This window comes from Herpailurus yagouaroundi, unplaced genomic scaffold, assembly GCF_014898765.1.
Source record: "Herpailurus yagouaroundi ecotype Mexico unplaced genomic scaffold, PumYag 159, whole genome shotgun sequence".
Lineage (NCBI taxonomy): Eukaryota > Metazoa > Chordata > Mammalia > Carnivora > Felidae > Herpailurus > Herpailurus yagouaroundi.
In genome coordinates, this window is record NW_024412400.1 from 81,204,757 (window position 1) to 81,226,566 (window position 21,810).

General features: G+C 37.5%; 1 protein-coding gene across 10 annotated transcripts in view; it reads left to right on the forward strand.

The window, feature by feature from the left end:
* TP63 (tumor protein p63) overlaps positions 1-21,810 on the forward strand; it is a 231,914-nt gene that overhangs the window by 117,432 nt on the left and 92,672 nt on the right. The window contains exons 1-2 of one of the 10 annotated variants that reach the window (XM_040481085.1): positions 11,127-11,295; positions 11,706-11,760. The exons of 7 other annotated variants lie outside the window; for them this stretch is intronic. Coding sequence is in view for 1 of the 3 variants with exons in the window: in XM_040481082.1 (XP_040337016.1) it covers positions 11,254-11,295 (42 nt within the window). In the remaining 2 variants the exon portion in view is untranslated. Of the gene's footprint in view, positions 1-11,126; positions 11,296-11,705; positions 11,761-21,810 lie in introns of those variants that run through there. 2 more of the 10 variants (XM_040481086.1, XM_040481082.1) reach the window with 2 other exon arrangements.

The window sequence follows — 21,810 nt, forward strand, 5'->3', positions numbered from 1 at the left end:
TAACCAATTGAGCCACCCAGGCACCCCTTAGGTACTCTTAAAGTTGGATTTGGTTTTCCATTTTTGTAGACAATGCCCAGGGTTTACCTCCAGACCTTATTTACTAGGTCCTGCCTTCCAATTCTGTGAATGCTTCACTTTCTTTTCTATTCAGGGTGCTTGGGGCAAAAATGATACCAGGAACCATGTTTTCAACTTTATTATTTTTTTTATTTTTATGCCTTTTTCACTATTATTTTTAGATCAGGGCCTCCTATGCCCTATACTTAGAATGAGTGGAAATGGGTTCCAGTGACGGGCACTTTTTCTCCCATGGCCTGTTGTCACAGAATGAAGATTACAGCAGTCTGGTGACTTTGGTGCCTAGGAGAGCAGCCAGTACACGCTGCTTTGCCAATTCTGAGAAACACCGTGGTTTGTCATGCCTAAATTATCTCCACCCCTCTCCTGGAGGTGGCAGGGATAGTGATCCTGTGTCCAGCTAGGTCTTCAGGCTTTCTCCATCTCTCTCTCTCTCTCAATCATTCTGACTTATTTTTTAAAAGTAGCTTTCCTTGTTGAATTTTGTGATAAACAGCTGTTTTCTGCCCAAGCAGACTTTATCTAAGTTGCATAGTAAGAGAGAAGTTAGTGCCCCTTAGGAGCCTATGGAGAATCTGAGAATGTCAGGCCAAGAAGGGACTTTAGAAATCCCATTAGAATTGGCCAACCCTTTGTTGTACTTCCAGGGGACTGTACTTCCAGAGAGGTGTCAAGGTCACATAGCAAGTCACAGGGTGCATAAAGTGAAACTTGAAAATATATATAAATCACATTTACATACACCATTTTTTCATACTTCAGATGTAGACATAGTGCAAGTGTAAATAATGTAGAAGAGAGAATGAGTAGAAACAGGGCTCCAGGAATGTTTAATTCATCCACCACAGTCTCTGAAGTAAAGGTGATGTAGATATAATGGAGGGAGATTCATGGATGAGCTCATGGATATTTTCCCAAAGTGGCAAACTGGTGACTTCTCCATTCAATTTCCTGGAGCTGTACTGGGTTTACCAGTTGAACACATATCCTGTAACTAATGGTGAGTGCAGACCAGTGATTTGAAACCCTAAAAGGACATTGGGATTCTCAGAGGCAAAATATGATTATTCCCTGGAGATTATCCAGGACTCCAAAATAAATACACCTCCTTTTTATTTTGCCTAGGGATTTTTTTTCCTGGAAAGGGTGGAGAGAATTTATGTAAGAAAGAAAGCTGAGTTGCCTCAAAGTACAGCCTCCAGGGAGAATGAGGCATCCATCACCCAACCTAATATTCCTGCTGAGGAAAGAAAAATAGAGGAACTAAAAGTGAAGCCTAAAATCTCTATGGCTGGAAAGTTGATAGAAATCAACTTGTCTGTAGAATCAACTGCCTCACAGGCTTTTTATGAAGGAAATACCACAAGGAAAAGATGTGAGATGTAAAGTTGATAGGGAAGTTGTCTGTCTTCATCAATGGTAAAATTCAGATTTATGGTTAAATAGACAAACACAAACTTCAAGGAAACTAGAATCATAATAAGATAGGGTGCCAAATATATAACAAAACTAACTCCAATGAACAGATTGGAAACTGCAAAATGGACAGGGAAATGTCTTGTTTTATATAATATAATCAATCTACTGTCAGAGCCAGAACTTAACCCAAAATCCATGACTCTTAGGATGATACCCTTTCATGCATGATGCTTAAAGGCAAGATGGGCTGCCTTTCTAGGGTTTTAGGTAGGGTAAATTATTTAAAAGCTGGTATTGTATTGGAATATATCTCAGTATTGAACCATAAAGAGGGGTGACATGTTATGCAATTGGCTTGGATGAATATTTGTTCATAAAATATTCAAAAAAAGGGACTCACTTAAAATCACAGAGGTGGAGGGGCGCCTGGGTGGCGCAGTCGGTTAAGCGACCGACTTCAGCCAGGTCACGATCTCGCGGTCCGTGGGTTCGAGCCCCGCGTCGGGCTCTGGGCTGATGGCTCAGAGCCTGGAGCCTGTTTCCGATTCTGTGTCTCCCTCTCTCTCTGCCCCTCCCCCATTCATGCTCTGTCTCTCTCTGTCCCAAAAATAAATAAATGTTGAAAAAAAAAATTAAAAAAAAAATCACAGAGGTGGGACCTAAACCCCAGTCTTCTGCTGATGATTCCAGGGCTCTTTCCTCTATTCCAAGCTGCCAATTGACTATAGACCAGTTACTCTGGCAGCAACCATTTGGAGGCTATGACAGGAAAAGAAGGAAAGATAGTCTGATTAAAATGATCTATTGAAACACTAAGAAATCTAGTATTTATGGAAATACGAATTTATAAAGGATATTCAGTAGCCATGTTCAGAACTACAGATAGGAATAAATAAAAGAATAAAATGGTACTGAAACCTATTTAGACCCTAGTGTAAACTAAGCACTGCTATAGAATTGGTTAGGAAGCTAAAAGTTATAATACGGCATGATGTTTTGATTTCATAGATGAAGGTTCTAAAAACCTAAGTGAACACACCAGTATTCAAATGCGACTTCGTCTGATTTAAAGACTTGCACTCTCAAAAGCAGAGTGGTCAACGGGGATGGAGATGAATATATTCATTTTAATGAATAGTGTATAATAGCAATAGAAGGAAATTAATTTTGTTTTTTGTATTTTTGCTCTAAACTACTAAAGAAGTGTAAATAATAGTAGCTGCTAATGACAATGATGTTGCAATAGGGTAAACTCTGTTTTATATAGTCGGTCTAGAGATAAACTGGTATAATGTCCAGAAATGAATGTAGTATTATCTGTTGGCCCTTAAGCCACTGAATGTCTTTACTTTGAATAATCCAGCTTCTAACAATGTATCTTAATTCATAACGTAGTACTTTTTGCTTTATAGTGTTAAAGAAAAATAGAAGCAGATGAATGCCCAATTACTATAAAATGGCTAAATTAATTCAACAACATCATACAGCAATTTGAAAACAGTGTTTCAAACAATACTTGTGATGACTTGAGTATTCATGTTAATAACTTCAAAAAATAGGAATGCACATATGTTTACACAGACACATACATACATACTTAACAAATACATCTTTAATGTATGCTATCTTATGTACAGAGTTGTATGGAGTATTAGTATCTATGGAAGAGAATGTACCAAACTATTAACAGTGGTTACCTCTAAGTTCTGGGATTCATGATATAAAAGAAGTAATTTTTATGTAATAAAGTAATCAGAGTTCTTATTTTAATATGTATAATACTAAAAAAGGAAAGAAACTTGGAAAATATATGACAAAAAATGTTCCTTATATTATTAATGAGGAAAACACTAGTGTTCCAGTGGGGTAGAGATTGGAGGGGAAAGCAAAGGATGTTAACACATCATTTAAAGAAGAAATGCAAAGGGCTAATAAATGTATTGAAATATATTTAATCTTGCTCATAATCTAGGGGATTGATATTAAAATAAGAAAATAATTCTTTAGCTGCCTGGGTGGCTCAGCCGGTTAAGCCTGCAATTTCGGCTCAGGTCAGGTCACGATCTCCTGGTTCATGAGTTCAAGCCCCGCATCAGGCTCTGTGCTCTCAGTTCAGAGCCTAGAGCCTCTTTTAGATTCTGTGTCTCCCTCTCTCTCTCTGCCCCTCCTTTGCTCACACTCTGTCTCTCTCTCCCTTAAAAATACATGCTAAAAAAAAAGTGAAAAGAAAAAGAAAATAGTTCTTTTTTATTTGTAAAATTAGAAAAGATAATCCGTAGTACTGTGGTCCTTATCCTCCTACAAATGCAATTGATGCGGCCTTTTTGGAAAACAATGTGATTCTATACCCGTCAAGCAACTTAAGTTCATAACCTTTGACCCATTACTTGTTTTTAAAATTTACTGATTTATTTTGAGAGAGAGAGAGAGAGAGAGAGAAGGAGAGTGAGAGAGAGAGAGAGGGAGGGGGGAGGGAGAAAGAAAGCAAAAGTGGGAGAGGGGCAGAGAGATAAGGGGGGGAGAGAGAGAGAATCCCAAGCAGGTTCTATACTATTAGTGCAGAGCCCAATGTGGGGTTGCACAAACCATGATATCAACCTGTGCCAAAATCAAGAGTCACATGCTTAACTAACTGAGCCACCCAGGTGCCCTGACCCAGAACTTTTAATTTTAGAAATACTTAACATGGGAAATGCTCATAATACTATGATAGCTAATATGTATATGTATATATGTATTACATCATACTATATTATATCTATATTCTTTATAGATATTCTATATATGTTCTCTGTATATATTCTATATATGATTCTAAATTTGTTTATAGAATACATACATAAACAGAGAAAGAAGATCATGGCAAGTCTTAATAATTCTCTCTGAGAATTATGCTTACAGATGGTGTTTAAATTTAATTTTTAATTTTTAATTTTTTGCTTCTAAATACCCCATTATTTTTGTAATCTCAAAATTTTAAATGCAAATTAAAAACAGTGCTAGGGGAGACGATCTTTGTGCATTTGTACATCTATTTACCTGGACTGTTTTCGAATCCTTCCAAAGTGAGGCACTATCTAAATAGGGGGAAGTGGTTAACAATACCGTTATTAGTATAATCATAGAATGGGGCATCTGGTAAAGGAGCTACAAACATGACATTGAAGAAGGGTTAAATATTGGGGTGGGAAGAGATACAAAGACGTAATCTTCTCAAATGGCACAGGGTTTGTGTGGATTTGGGAGTCAAAATATATAGGTTCTAATCTTGATTTCATCACTTAGTATTTGTCTGTATTTCAATGTTTTCATCTTCATTTGTGACATAGGAATAATAACAGTACCTGAATCATAATTTCATATGAGAATAAAATAAGTTTGCTATATATCAAGTGCTTTGAAGACTACCTACCCCATTAAAAATACAAAGAGTACAATGTCACCATTTTACGTTTTACTTGACAGTTTACAAAAATAAAGTATTATAGCCTGAGTACATCTGAAAGATTTAGGACAGAACTTGGCTCCCTTTCTACGTCTGTAAGACTCATTTTTCAGAGTCTAGCTAGTGGCCCCAAAATGGATGTGATCTTATATTTTGCTTTAGAATTTAGCTGAAGAATAAAGAGAGCATTGATTTGGTGAATTAATTAAGTGATTTTCAGTAGCTTCTACAAATGCTAACTCTTCTCACCTTTCCAGAGCAGGAGGAAAATGAAATCACTTGGGATGGATAAGATCACTGAAAGTTACTTGGGGTGTTCTGTGTTGGCCATCCTTTATGGTGGCTGGCATTGAAGTGATCTAATTGATTTTGTTCTGTGGCAGCTTGGAAAGTCCCAACATTTCTTAGCTTTCACACATGTTCTATAAAGCCCCAATCATTTTTAGCTAGCAGTTTTATTATTCTGACAATTTTCCTTTTGACAAATAATTATTAAGAACTTGAAGTACTATACTTGGATCGAAGCATCATTTTTTTTCTCTTTTTCAATTTTAATTAGATACTGCATATTGATTCCCACAGTAAATGCCTCTGGGTCCTAATAAATACTTTGAGTAAAAGAATCTACTATTTAACCTTCTAATTCTTTCGTACAGAATTAAACTGTTCCATTGAACTTATATTCGTCAAGCTTTTAGACCTTCCATGTAATATGATGAACAAAAAATGTACTCCAACCTCAAAGTTCACACCTGCTGGGGGAGATAGAAAAGTATACAAAATTTTGCCTAGTCAGATAGTATCTTATTACTTTTTAAATATGTATTCTTATAAAGTAAGAGAAGATTTAACTTAGGGAATTGGATAATTTCGTCATGCAGGTGGCATTTAAGGAAGAAGAAAATGTATGAATTGATCAGGTAAAGAAATGAAAGCATTCTAGACTGAGGAGGCAGACTGAGCAAGAGGGCAGAATGGTCAGCTGGGGCCAGCATGTGGCAAGCAGAGTGGAATATATGGAAAGGGAGGCTAAGAGGATTGCTTGGAGCCAGACTGTGAAGGGCCCTGAGTGTCTGCAGAAGTACAATTAACCATTGAGCAACATGAGGGTAACATGTGCCAGTCCCCCAATAGTTGGAAATCTGCATATAACTTTTGGCTTCCTTAAAACTTAACTACAAATAGCCTCCAGTTGACTGGAAGCCTTACTGATGACGGAACAGTCGATTAACACATATTCTGTATGTTGTATGTATTATATACCATATTCTTATAATAAAGTAAACTACAGAAAATAAAATGTTATTAAGAAAACCATAAGGAAGAGAAAGTACATTTACTGTAGTATACTGTAAAAAATCTGCAAATAAGTGGACCTGTGTAGTTCAAACCCATGTTCAAGATTCAACTGTAGTTTGTTTTTTTCCACTGGCATAAGGGCTGTTGGTTAGGAAAGATACAGTGATGGGAGTGGGGCTCTAAAGGGAAGGGGGAAAGTAGGGACACTGCTAGATATTCATTTTTCTAGATTTGTCATTAAAGCATAGAAAGCTCAATATGTTTAAAATCAGAATATTTAGAATATTTAGAATATTCTTTCTTGGAGTCTCAGCTTGCTGCTATGAAAACAGGTCATCAATCTGTGTTTACTTTAATAAATGTCTACCTAAATCTGGCCAAATTTACCCAAACCTCTTTAACTTCTCTTTTTTCTCTATTCAATAGAACTGAGGGCTTCATAAGGGAACCCACTACAACACCAGTCTCCAATATGTAGCTTCATGAAACCTAAGCATTTCCCTACCCTCTACACCTAACCTACCTCCAACCATTGAGGGCAGACGTAAATCCAGGAACACAAAATTGCTTCCATGTTTTTTTCTTTCTTTACTTTTTAGAATGTCACAGGTACCATGTTATTTCCTACTCAGCTTCACACAGAATGGATTAAGAAATTCAAACAAATGTTTTAAGTGTCTCAAGGATTTATATAGTTGCTTCCATAGAGGTATAAAATGGAGCCATTGATATTTGGTATATTATAAAGATTACATGTCAAATCAGAAGGAAAAAAATTGGTAAAATGAAAAAGGTATGTTATCTATTCTGGGAGGGAGAGGATCTTCATTTGTTTCTCATACCAATATAAATTCCAAAGGATTGAACAATTTGCATGTAAAAAAACACATCAAAAGCCTTAAGAATATGAGATGATAATATGGTTTCAGAATTTTATAATGTTGGGCTGGGAAAGGCCTCTCAAACTCTGAAAAATAGTAAGTCATAAGGAAAAAATTGGTAAATCTGACTATAGAAAAATTAGGATTCATCTACCCCAGAAAGCAACCCATAAAACCACATAAAGTTTGCAAGACCAGACATACACCAGCACACAGCAAAGTATTTCCAATGTTTATGATAAAGGGTTATTATCTTTAATATACAAAGAGCTCCTACATGAATAACTGTTAAGGAGAGCCGTCAACAATATGTAAACAGTAGTATTTCAGGAAAGCATACATGCTGATCCCACATCTTGGGTGACTTCTCTTCCCAATGCACTGGATTCACAACAATGACGTTTCCACCAATGTACTCACCGCTCATTCTGAGGTCATGAATCTTTGAAGAATCTGAGTGAAAGCGCTGAGAATGGAAAGTTATGAGAGCTAAATACAGTTGTTCTGACTCCTGAGGACTCAGGAATCCCACTTCAAGCCTTTGAGTTTGTTTATTTATCTGCAAAATGGGGATAATGATACATACATCACTAAGTCATTAGGAAAATTAATGCACATTACTAAACCTTTGAGATGCAAGGATAAGCATTGTTGTGTGGGGGAGTGCAAGGCATTGTTGCTTCTCTGTAATCTGTTTAAGGAAATGTCTGATATTTATATTCCAATTCTGAAATCAAACATCTGATGCACTTTGGTTAACTCTTTTATGGAAATGTTTGTGCTAAGTTCAAATTTAGATGAATTGGTAACTATTAGTAAATTTTTTATCAGGAGGCTACATAAAGCTAAAAGCACAGATTTCCCCCCACAATACATTGTACCTTTTTATTTAGGTCATTTAAGCATCTTAGAGTCTGGACAACCTGACTGCTTCAAGTATACAGTTTGGAGATGCACAGATTGTTGTATAAAATATACAAGTAAAAAAAAAAGAAGAATGCAAATAACCCTCCAAATCACTTCCTTCCTTGGATTATGGACAGACACTCTTATCTTTGTAATGGTCTTTAGAAATCATTTCGTTCTGCCCCTCATTTCACAAATGAGGAACCTGAATCCAGAGTGGTTAAGTGACCTGCCCCAAAGGCACAGAGCTAACTAAAGACAGAGCTGGGATTACAACCTGTATCTCCTAGTTACTCCTGTAACCCCCAGTCCTGTGTTCTTTCCCCTCAGCTACCCAGAGCACCCAAACAGCAGTGGCAGATAGGGAGATAAGATACACATGGCTTAGATTTTGTCCAGAATCTTAGTAGCTATGTTAGATACAGACCATCGTCCTCAGACTTGATTATGCTAAAGGCTGAGGTGGTCAATAGAAAGAATTTGGCATTTCAGTCCATCCAATCCTTCTGGGAATCTTTTGATTTTGTAAAAGATGACATTTGTTTACATGTTGCTAGAATATTATCAACATTTGAGTCTGTGAGACCTAGATTTAGGGTTCAAATAGTTATGCTACCCTATTATTGTAAAAAAAAAAAAAAAAAGATCCAATATTGACTTTCTGAGCAGTTATCCTTAATGGCATTTACTTTAGAGCATTGATTGCCAAGCCTGACTCATTCAGAAATGCCTCATGAGCTGCACAAAATACAGCTGTAGAGGTCACATCCCTGCAGAGTCTGATTCAGTAGCTCTGGAACCAGGTCCACAAATCTGTTTTTAAGAAGTACTCTGGATGATTCTCAGGGTCACCCAAGTTTTTGAACCACTGGAATAGAGCACAGATTAAGGAAGCAACAATCGGCTCTTCACTGTTGACTCTGAAGCTGTCAGTGGGTGTAGAATTTAAATACATGGTGCAAATAATTATAATTGTGTTCTGTAAGTAATTTCTTCTCTCTTTTTTTTCCCTTGTACCCAGAGCTCATGTCGTTCATTACAGGCAGTAAGAAGTCACTTTTTCCCAATATTTCAGAGAAAAAAAATGAACATTATGTCTGACATAAATTTGTGGTGTCACAGAGTGTTGTCATGTTCTTGGACTCTTGAGATCAAATGATGTTATTGAAAATATTTTTCAAGGGGCGCCTGGGTGGCGCAGTCGGTTAAGCGTCCGACTTCAGCCAGGTCACGATCTCGCGGTCCGTGAGTTCGAGCCCCGCGTCAGGCTCTGGGCTGATGTCTCAGAGCCTGGAGCCTGTTTCCGATTCTGTGTCTCCCTCTCTCTCTCTGCCCCTCCCCCGTTCATGCTCTGTCTCTCTCTGTCCCAAAAATAAATAAACGTTGAAAAAAAAAATTAAAAAAAATATATTTTTCAAAAAAATATTAGTGACTGGGGGCTTTAAAATAAGTGTGCCAACAATCACATCATCCTTTATGTGCATGTATTTAATGGGTGCAAAATAGGAGTAAAAAGGGAGGCAAATCTAAGTTCATGAATATATTTGCACACCTTATTTCTAAAGTTTATAAACTGATGTAGCCTGGCTTCTAATTTTCTTCTAGTCATCTTATCTTTAAATTTTTTTTTAATGTTTATTTATTTATTTTTGAGAGAGAGAGAGCAAGAGAGCACAACCATGAGTGGGAGAGGGGCAGAGAGAGAGAGGCAGAAGGAGAGAATTCCAGGCAGGCTCTGAGCTGTCAGCACAGAGCACGATGCAGGGCTCGAACTCACAAGCCATGAGATCATGACCTGAGCTGAAATCAATTTTTAACTGACTGAGCCACCCAGGCACCCCTAAATTTTGGAAAAAACCTAAATATCCACTTCCAGCTGTCTTGCCAGTTGTACCATTCAGGCAGGATACAGAGGGACATGGCTTTCCAAGTGGGGGGGTGGGGAGTGGTGTTTTGATATAAATCTAATTGAATTACATAGAATACTCAGCAGTAACAAGAATATTCTAGTGAATCAAACAATAATCATCAGGGTGCATTTCATCCTCACTACATTATGGTAACCAAGGTTAGGCCAGATTCTACAATACGGTTTTTATGTATTTATGTAAATATATTTTATGGCAGAGCTAACTGGTTTCTCAAACTTTAAGATTTACTCTTTCTATTTAAAATTTATTATCCATTTATAGAAAAAATATTATCATTGAGCATTAATGAAAACTAGATACAATAGAGAAACTAAATATTCAAATAGATAAGCTATTGTGTTGATTCCATGTCCCAAGAAATAATGATGGAAAGAAGCAGTGCTTTTTTTTTTTTCCTTTTAAGAGCTTAAAAAAAAATGGGCACTTTTCCCAGGGTTTCTATTTCCTGTACATAATATGGATGTTTGTCTTTACAAGTTAACGGGACCAAACGTTTTAAATTGTTCTTTAACTATACTCTGAAAAATCCAATGGCTTATGTTGGCATAACTTTGTATTAAACTATTTCTCTGTGGAGAATAAGTTAAAAAGTTTTTAGCTATCAGGCAATGGATTTTAATTTTTACATTGAGTAACTATAACCATGGAGTTGAGTATTTCTTCCTAATTTCTAACTTTGTGTAGTCATTCTTAAAACTCCACATCTAGTTTAAAAAAAAAAAAAAAAAAAAAAAAAAAAAAAAAAAAAAGGCCTTCCAAAAGCTTTCCCTGAAGTTTTACTTTTCAGTTGCAAAGTGTAAAATAACCTTCTGAAATGCCTTCTCTAAGTCCTGGTGGTGGTACAGGTTTGTGGTTTGTTTGGGGAGATTTTGTTTTGTTTTCAGGAGAGAGTGCACTTTCTTGTGAAAGAGACAAGGGAAAGTTTTACCTGTCTCTCTCCTGTTTTTTTTTTTTTTTTCTTCTTTCTTTCTTTTTCTTTTAAAGATTGGTGATAAGGAATTCTAACTACTTAATGAGATGGGAGAGGCCTCACTCCATTGGAGTGAGGACTCCAGGTGGAAGTTGATGGATTGGACAGGTAAAGACAAGAGTCCCGCCCCCTCATGCCTATAGTTGGGTATATATTAGGGAACCTAAAATTATGTACAGAGAGAGAAAGAGAGAGAGGGACTGGAGTTCTGTTATCTTCTTAGTAGATTCCTATTGTCAGGGTCTCAGAGGGGGTGGGGGGGTTGGCAAAATCCTGGAGCCAGAAGAGAGGACAGCGGCATTGATCAATCTTACTGCTAACATGTTGTACCTGGAAAACAATGCCCAGACTCAATTTAGTGAGGTAAGGATTTTAGATTTTAGCACTCCATTTAGAGATGCTTTTTTCATTTTTTTATTTTTAAACAAAAGCTTACATATTTGTGGTTCTTGGTCACCCAATGTAATGGTTTTGCAAATCGTGTATAGGAATCTCCTTTTCTTGGTAAATGTTTTCTGTGGTGACTGTAAGATTTTTTTTCCTTTAAGTGGGAAATGAAATAATAGGAGAAAAGACAAAAGAGAAATTTCTGGGTAATGTTATGTATTTGAAGAAACCCAATATTCAGGAGTTTGTAAAATCCCTTTTTGGAAGAACAGACTGGAAGAGAAGCTCACATTCTGCTAGATACATTGAAATGACTCCTCTGTTGTGTGCTCACGTACCAGTAAGATAAATTAGTTGACTGTGTCTTAACTCAGTTAAGTTCTCAGTTCTATCTCCAGACTTCATCCTAAAAGCAAATGAAGCTTTTTCAAAATAATCCAGGTGAGATTTTTTTTTTTTTTTTTTTTTTTTTTGTTAAGCCATCTTTGTTTTGAATCCTATCAATCCAGAGACCCATCGAAAATCTTCAGGGGACTTCACTAATGTTCCTATTGTCTGGTGATTGACTTAAGACTTTCACTGTGTAATTACAAAGTTATTTTTGGGCAATGCATGATTAAATATTTATACATGCGTACGTGGCAAATGTGTATCATAGCATATAGGATTGGAATTGATGATTTGGCTCTCTGATCTCTCCTCAAATTTGTCTCAGGGATTTAAATCACTGGGCAAATGGATATAGGGGGGAAAAAAAAAACTCCTGAAGAGACTATAAAGCTTTGAGGAAGTTTCCTATGGTTGAGGGAGGTCTAACAACAATATTAGTTTACATTCCTCAGAATAGGGCAGCTGTGTTGACACTAATCAGATTGGGGGAGGGGGGAACGGGTGGTGAGCGTGAGTTCAGTTTCAGATGAAAATGCTTGCAGGGGAATGCTTGGAAAAGTAGACTGGAGGACTGGAGGACTCAAACTGAGCTTCTTAAAAATCAAAACAAAGTGCATAGGACTCAGTGTGCACGGCAAAAGGAAGAATCGCACAAAGGGCAGCAAAGCAGGGCCTGCGTTGTCATACTGACCATGCTATCGTCTAGACACCTGAACTGTGTAAATATAGCAGGGGAAATATCGAGTTATCTACAGAAGGAAAAGGAAGTGCCTATTTTCCTTTAAAACATTCAAGCAGGCTTGCTCGTCCTCAGTGGAGAAACTTGAGTTTCTTGTTTGGCTTTAACATTGAAAGTTAGCTTAAAATGTTACCAAACAGTTAACCAAAAAAAAAAAAAAAAAAAAAAAAAATGGAGGTGACTTTAAAGATTGATCCCACCTTGGCGAGTTTTCATTACTAAGTAAGTGGTCTGCCGGTCATATCATATCTGACTTTATGTTTGTTAAGGAGCTATTTCACACACATATTTATAAGTAGGCTGGGATCTGACTTTGGGTCCAAGTAGAAAGGGTTAGAAAGAAAAGGTGGTTTAGAGATATCTGTAAGAAAAGTATGAAGATGCCAAGTGGAAAGTAATGATTATTTCTCATGAAGGAAAAAACTGCGTAAATGTGCATAGAAGATAACCTGTAGGAATGATTACCTTTTATGGAGGCAAAAGAGTCATGTCATATGTGAGAGTGTAGCACCCTTATCATGAAAGAAAATACCTTTCCATGGTTTGCGTTTTTAAAAACTTTAGGTGAATGTGTATAGTCAGGTGCCCAAGTGATCTGTTTTCTCTTAGAATGCTTTTAATGTGTATAGAGGATATCTATGAAAAAATATGGCTGAATTTCTCTAACTTCCTGCCTCTTTTTGTGTGTTGCCATTGTGAATTTTATATCCTTCCAATAATGTGTATATTATGCATAATTTTTATAGCTTGATTTTCATTCTATTACTTAAGCACAGCTTTCTTTGCTGTATAGTGTTATGTTTTAATATCTAGTCCTCCGTAAAAAATGCAATTCTATATCTGACTATACAAAATATCCTGGGACCGCATGGCCCTGAGAATCCGGGAATTTAATATAAAAGTTGTAACGCTTCTTAATTTATCTTAAGATAACGTTTCTTAGTAACCCTTGATACAGAAAGAGTGATCTATTATCCCACAAAAATTGTTAAAAATTGGGTAGATTAAGAATAAAAGCCATCTGGCTGCCCATGAGAATGAAAATTAGTTTGAAACAATAACCCATTCTCTGACTTCAAATAGTTTTTAAAATTAATTTCCTAGTAGCTTCTTTGGGTTGATAAAGACAATGTAAGAACACTGTTCTTTCTCTACCCCTTTTTCCACATCTTTGCAATTTTTTTTTTCCCTCCAAGCAGAGCTAGATTTTGGGAAACTGTTAGTGAACAGTTAGTGAAAGGGTCTGGAAGGGAGGAGAACATGGGCAGGATGTAACAGGCAGAATTTCCCTTGGGTTACAAGGGAAAGAGGCTTCAAGGAAGCACCACTCTGGTGTGTCAGGCGCGGAATGACCCTGCCTCTGGGACTGGTCTCAGTCTTGGAGAAAGAGTCTCAAAAGAAGGGAAATACTTCACAGATTAAGTTTCAGTTCAACCTTCTTGCCAAAAAAACCCCACACACACACAAAAAATAAATAAATAAATAAAATAAAAAAATAAAAAACAAAAAACAAAAAACAAAACTGGTCTGTGTGCATGCATGCATGTGTGTGTGCAAGAGAGAGCGAGAAAGAGAAACAGAAAGAGACTTCCAAACTCCTCCTTAGAAGGACATTTAGGACATTTTTATTAAAAATGTCTGTCTGGGTTCCTGTGTGAAGATGGAAAGGTACTTTAGTGAATGGGTTCCAGTATTCTAGAAGTAAATGGGGCTTCAAGGCTCCTATACAGAAACACCTCATTTTATAAATCGGGGTTAATGATCTCTCTCTCTCTCTCTCTCTCTCTCTCTCTCTCTCTCTCTCTCTCTGTCATAGAGAGAGGTATAGGTGGATAAGTGAGTCCTGTTGACTTACTTGAACCTTTTTTCTCTTTCACACCAAGAGAGACAGAAAGAATTCTGAAAAGAGCTTTTGTGATCCATAGTAAATGCTCCAAAAAAGTTTCCTGAAAGAACTGATGTGCAAATCTACTGGAGAGGAATGGTCAAGGGAAAAAGTCTTTCCTCCCTAATACAGTCTCCACGAGACATTTTTCCCATGGGAGTGATTTTTTTCTCTTAATAGTTAATAAATGAATTATCTTAAGCTTTCTGATGTTTAGCACCATATGTAAAAGCATAGTACGTTGGAAGCAGAATCTGCAGATTTAATTCAGCTGTCAGCCAGGCTGTGTTCCTCTTTCCATGCTGTAGTCTTAGATTGCATTGCTTCTTTTACAACTGGTTGCCCTCAAGCGCAGAGGGGACTGGAAGAAAGAGATCTTAGATCACAGATGATAGACCATACCTTCTTTTGCTACTATTGGAAAAATGAGTGGTGATAATATATCACTTATCCTTTACCTAGATAAGGAAAAAGCATGTTTGTTTTGTTTTGTTTTTTGTTTTGTTTTTTTGTTTTTTTGTTTTTTTTTTGTTTGTTTGTTTGTTTGTTTTTAGGAGAGCAGTGATCCTCAACTGGGGTGTGGAGAGTATACTGAGAAACATGAATGAATGTCTGCTTAGCTATGGCAACCAAAAAAATATTGGTTGCTTTTTCACCATGCCACATACATCTTCTGAAAGCAAAGTTACTAAATTTTCCTCAGATGATGAATAATATCAATTTGGATTCTGTCTTCTTCCCATGAAGGGAGGATCTGTCTGAAGTTAGGAGATGTTACATTAAGGAAGGCTATGGGTCAGTTAAGAAATATGTTGCCCCAAATGTTCCCAAGCTTTCTTTGAGGTGCATATGATAGCTTTGAGTGAGATCTGAGCTTGTGGGATAGAGGAGTATAAGTACAAGTCCTCCCTTCATAGTAATATTTTGAAGTTAAGCTCCCCCCATTGAATACACTATTTATTCTTTGAGTCAGTTTATGTCAGTAAATAAGAAAGGATAAACACAGATACCAGAAGACCCCTCTGTAGTCTTATTATTTTGAAGATGAAAAGTTTTCCAAATGATGGACTCAGAATTCTCTTTTGAATGTATGAGGAAAAAAGTCAGATGTCTGATGTAGCATTATTATTCAGCACCAATGTGGTGGACTGAGTTGCTTATGCAGGACATCCGACAGAGTAGTGGATTTGGCTTCTGAAAGAAAATGTATTGAAGTGTCAAAATTAAATAGTTGATGCAAACATTAGGTTATGAATTTGAGTCCCAATCTTCTCTTAAGAACACAATTTGGAGGCGCAAAAAAATAGTAAAGCGTAGATTATTAATGTACTAACTCTGTAAACATCTTATCATTTTCACTGATACCTTTTGATGAATTTGAATTTCATCAATATTCGTGAGTGCTAGTATGGGGGGAGGGAAACTTTGGTTAGAGGACCACCTTACTCTTTTCACAGAAATGTTTCCTGAAGCATCCGTTATATAGAAGATGGTATGTAGGAAGGGAAGAAACAGTTCCTACACCAAGAAGTTTACAGTTCAAAGAGGAAATGAGTACATAGAGTTATAATACAGGGCAGATCCTCATTGTCATATGAGAAGTATGAGCAAGATATATAAAGGATCAAAGAGAAAGAGAGTACCTTGAAACAGGAGGATCAAGAAAGTCTATATAAGTAAATTGCAGCTGCACTTGTAAGGTTGGGTAGAAATTTCTAAGTCCTTGAAATATGAGAGGGAAGGAGGATTTAGGGTGAAGAAACAAGCATCAGCAGAGGCTCAGAGCTGGGGTGAATGCTGGTGTGCCCAGCAATGTCAAATAGCTCAAATGGAAGTGAAAGCATGAAAAAATTAGGAAATAAAGTTAGAAATATAAGACAGAGTGTCTCATGGAAGGCCAAATCACATTTAATAGTGTGGCAGTGATGAACCATGGAAGGATTTTGAACAGAAGAGTGGTATAATTGGAGCTGTACTAGGGGAACACTTGTTCAAGACAGCCTAGAAGTATAAAAATGCATTTCTCTGCATTCACATTGGCCATCTTGCAAGAATATCCATTACTTCTCTGGGAACTTTGGAAGGGTAGAAATGGGTCATGTCTAAAGTCTTATACAACTTATACATTCTCTGCGCATTACTCTCTTTAATAGCTATGGTCCCTGCCATGGATAAGTTGGAAACAATTGGTTTTGGTTTGTCCTAATTTATGCATGCCATTCAAATGTAATTATGAATAGCACCACTTTCTCTTTCAAAAGTGTTCCACTTCGAAGACAAAGTATATGATCACCCTACAAATGAAGGCCCACTCTTTATTTCATTATCTCCTCCACCTCCACCCCAAAATGGAAAAGTAGTATAAATGTGTTGGTAAACAGATACAGTAGTTTTGATATCCTATCCACAAACCATTTAGATTATTTCCACCATGAAAGAAGCATTTCCTTACAACCCAACATTTACTAGGGGCTAATTAAGTACAGTCGTATTGCTAGGCAGTGTAAGGAAAGCAGAAGTGAACAGTTGTAGCCTCTGGTGTCTGAGAATTCGCAATTCTAGGTGAACGTAAGGTATCATGAATGACTTCAGTATGAAACAGAATGTGGTAGGAGACACTAAAGACTTTCAAAGACAATGAGATGGTTTCCAACTGCTCAGGTTGAAGGTAATATTTTATGTAGTTTGAGGACCAGAATTCAGCCAAGTTGCAGAAGGAAGGTCATTCTGAGTAGAGTAAAATTAATAAAAATACAAGGAAAAACTGCATAGGACCAGATGACCAGATGCTGATATACCAGCATGATATATTGACTTGAAAAGAGAATGTTGATTTAAACACAGATCTGTATTTAGCATGTATGTCAAAATGGAAAGCTGTTGTAGAAATAGCAACAAAATATGGTAAGGACTTCCATGTTCTGAGAACTAGAAACTATGAATGTTTTGAAGGCATGGACAAGGCTCAGAATCCATGATTCAAAACTTTGTCTACATGCTGTAGGAGTGACAGGTGTCATCCTGCAGGGAAGGAGAAAAAATAGCCCACGTGATTTCTTGGGCTAGGTGAAGTTGAGAGTTTCCTGATCCCATTCCTTAGACCTCTACAGAGACAGATAAATTATCTTATCCTTATAGGGACTCAGTAATTACATTGTTATTTTTATTTTTTACTTTTTTTTAACATTTATTCATTGTGGAGAGACAGAGCACAAGTGGGTGAGGGGTAGAGAGAGAAGGAGACACAGAATCTTAAGCAGTCTCCAGGCTCTGAACTGTCAGCCAAGAGCCCGATGTGGAGCTTGAACTCACAAACCAGGAGATCATGACCTGAGCGGAAGCTAGATGCTTAATGGACTGAGCCACCCAGGCACTCCAGTAATTGCATGCCTAAATTAATCAAAGCTGGAACAGAATCCAGACTGATTGCTTCTATTATTTAGGATTAACTTTATTAAATAGTTATCTTAGAATCAGGATGAGAAAACCATTTCTCTGGTCACTGCTCGAAATGCAAATAGTAATCCCGGAGGTAAATGTGAGAGAATATACCAAGTATGATATTTTTCCTACATGAGAATCCCAACCAGGAAATAATAGAGCAGAAGCAAATGTGAATGTCTCATTTAAGAAACAAACACCCTGCCCCCCCCCCCCCCAATTAAACAAAAACAGCAATAAAAAAAAGTCAAGATTTTGGAATCTCAAATTAAAAGCTCTTTGCCATAAATATCTCAAATTTCATTTTGGTTGAGGTGACGTATTTGCGTTTGAGATTTGAACAGAAATATTGAGGGAAGACGTGTCTTCACCTTCACCCATATTAACATCCTTTCCTTCCACAACCTCCTTCATCACTTCCATCTCATGTAGGCAATTACAGAAATAATGGAGGGGTAGGTGAGGGTGGGCTCAGGGTGGGAGATGACTCAGTGACTTGATTTAAATGTAAAGGGGAGTGGCTAGGAGGGAGAACTGGCCTCAGTGATAAGTGGGGGGAGAAGTCCAAGCTTATATCTCATTCCGTTCTCTTCCTTACAAACCTAATCCTCCACTAACAGAAAGTGGATTTTGAAAATACCCAATATCGAAATGTGGTTGTGCTGATTTCATCTTTGTGCAGACATCAGGGGACACAGCAAAGTGACATCAACGACCACATTGCTTACAACCTCCTTTGCAGAGCAAAGTGGTTAGAGGGAGTGTCTATACAGTCTTTTCTTTCTACTTCCCTGTATTTGATTTTCTTAGTTGGTCTGATACTACAGGATATCTATCCCATTCAAAAGGCATACCTTTTCATACTCTGGAAAAAACAAAAACAAAACACACATCTTGGGAAGCTCTCATTTCTAAATGTATTTCTTACTTGATAATTACTAAGTTTATACAATCTGCTCAGGTTTGCTTTTTCAAAGACAAAGTAAAATCAGGCTGTCATGTCCATTCTGAGATGGCTTTGCCAGGTAATACTTACCTGTCAATTTAAAGTTCAGTAACTGGTGTTAAGGTAAAGCACATGTTGGTTCTAGGTGAGGGAATATTGGCAAGAAGAAAACATTTTTGGAATGTTAGTGGATGTGGGTAGAGTGTAAATTGATATCTCCTGCAAAATGTGCGATCTGAACTGCATCTTGTCTGTGTTTCTTAAATGGTAAAAAAAAAAAAAAAGAAAAAAAATCCTATAAAAGCTGAAAGAGGGAATTTTGAGTCAAGCTGTAGTGTGTTGCCAGGGGCGGAAATTTATGAAACATTCTCGTCAACTCTTCTGGAAACACTACAAAAGAAATGGTTCTGCTTTCTTATTGGTGCTAAAGCCACTAATAGGTGCAGTTTAGTGTAATACCACTATGAGAATTACCACCCCCAAAGTCAGCTTGCCTTGGAAAGAACTCTGTACAGGCATTTTCTTTTTCCTTTCAAGCTTGCGCAAAAACACCCAAAGGGGCCATTTCCAATCCAGGCAGTGAGCTTTCTCAAGTTTATTCTTTCTCAGATCACAGAGACAATGGAGAATATGCCCTGTTTACTCAAATCAGTCTGGATTAGTGTCACTCTATTGATGGAATCAGAATTAAAAGGAAAACCATTACCCTCTCAACCAACGGGCAACATCAGATGTTTTGGGAACGGCTTGATTATTTTTAAATGGACCATGTGAGACTCTGTCACCAGACGAAGGTTGGGGACTCCACGGGCGTACACACAGAGAGAAATGGTGACCCTGGGTGAAGCCGAAAGCCCAGAATAAGCCTCAGGCTTGGAGATTATTTCAGTAGCCAGTCCCAAAGTATCTGAAAGGCTGAAAAACAGAATAGTAAGTTTCCAGAAAGGGTATTTTTCCTAGCTTTTTTCTAACCCCCAACACCAGCCCCCAGATATTTATCTTCAGATCAGATTGTTTCTAGTTCTTAAGGCCCTGCTGGGAGGCTACTTCACCCTTACTTAACATTTTCTCAGAACTGCCCCCCTCCCCCCATTCAGAATAACTTCTCCCTCCCCTGAGCTTTTGTGCACTTCTCTGTTCATCCTTCACTGCTCTCTGGGAGGCCCAGATGCCTTCTCCCCAATCCTGGTGGGTAGGGCACGTGCCGTACTTATCTCTGTATCCTCTCCAGGGCCACCCAGTGATGTTCCTGAATGTGATGGAGGCATGTTCTGTTGCTGTTGCATGAAGGGGTATCTTCAAATAAAAATGTGGCCTATAATATATACTTTTACAGAAATGGCTCTTTATAACTAACCTGTGCAAAAAGTAAAGTGACTTCAACGTTGCACAAACCTTGTCTCCGCCTGTACATTCTGAATCATATGGTTTTCCTTGACATCTTACAAGTCCCTCTCCCTCTCTCTCTCTCTCTCTCTCTTTCATGAACCCTGGTATTTATTTCCATTATACCTTAAGTGGCAAGAAAGTTTTTAAGACAGGGAAGTTTCCCAAGTAAGAAATGACTTCTACTCTGACAGAGGTAAACAGTGTAAAGTGTGTGCTGCTTTCATTTAATGGATTACCCATGAGGACAGAGAATGTGTTTGATTTTTTAAAAAACTGAATAGATTAGATTGTTATTTTGCTTTGCAGTCACTTCTTAAAAGTGTTTACTTGCTTCCACACTGATTAATTTTGTCCCCTGATTCATTTTGTCCCCTGCATGGCTCTTGGTCATCACCAGAGATTTGGGTGGTTTGCTCTGGGTGAATAAGCTTGATGATTTGCAAACACTTTCCTGTTTTATTTTCAATGGTGTTATTATCACTAAAGGATGTCTGAGAAATCTTTAAGTTATTTTGTTCTTAACCATGGTGTCCTAGTTTTTTGTTTGTTTGTTTTTTCGTGTTCAAATAAGACACCAGGGGCTGTTGTAATTATTAAACTGATTGACTGTTACTTTCGTGATTGAGTAAATAGGATGAAATGAATAGATGGCTGTCTTTTCAAAGTAAGGCATGTCTTCTGCATAGCTGGAAACTTCGGTTTTATTTTGCAGTTAAAAGTGACAGCTTAAAGGAACACTCCAATGTTATGTAAGTCACCGTGTCTAATTACAAAGCGTAGTAAATCACTAAAAACTTTCATCTCAAATACAATGAAAAATGTAGCAATCAGCAAAGAACTTGACAAGCAAGAGGAACACAGAAACAGTGTTTCTCATTTGAATATATATAGGATAGTAAAACTGAGTAGTGCACTCCTTGTTTCATGCTTTACTTTTCTATCTGCAAAGAAAAGCTAGTGTTTCAACCTCTCTGTGTGTATTATAAAGTCAGGGAAATGAAGTCATGAACTTAGACCCTTTGCAAGAAAATGGTGTGTAAGTCTGATAAAGTACAATCTCCGTTCCTGAAAACATACACTGTAAGCCCTTAATTATGGCATTATTCTAAACTGACTTCTAGCTAACAGGGCAGAAAATCATGGAAATCAGAGAGGGAGGGACAAACTTTGTGGCCTATCCACCAGAAACAAACGTCTTACTCTAAGCTTGTTTCCGGGTGGTTTCTTCCCAAAGAAATCTGCATTCGGCCACAAGCACCGTCCGTAGGAAGTGAATAATTATATGGCCACAAAGATTTGGATTCTGACTGCTGACCTAGATGCATTAGGAACAAACTCGAGGCCATGAGGGAAAAGACACTGCCCTGCCACGAAAACGTGTATGTGTTTGTTTTAAGGAAGTAGGAGCTCATTAATAAACTTTCCAGCTAGGTGTGAGCTACTGAGTATTACTCACTGCCTTATGAGTGACAGGACTGGCTATTCTGCTACTAGTTCCCATAAAAGCTGAAGCTAAAAGCACAATCCCACCTACCAAAACAAAGCAGAGCACAGAGTAAAGGTCATAGAGATTATTTGCAGATGCACCATGACATTTAGTCTGCAGTAGTGTGTAAAGACATGAAGCCGATTTGAAGGCAGGCTTCCTTCAGCATAAAAGTCAACAGTTAGGCGCATTCGAATAAAAAGAGGTATCTTCTG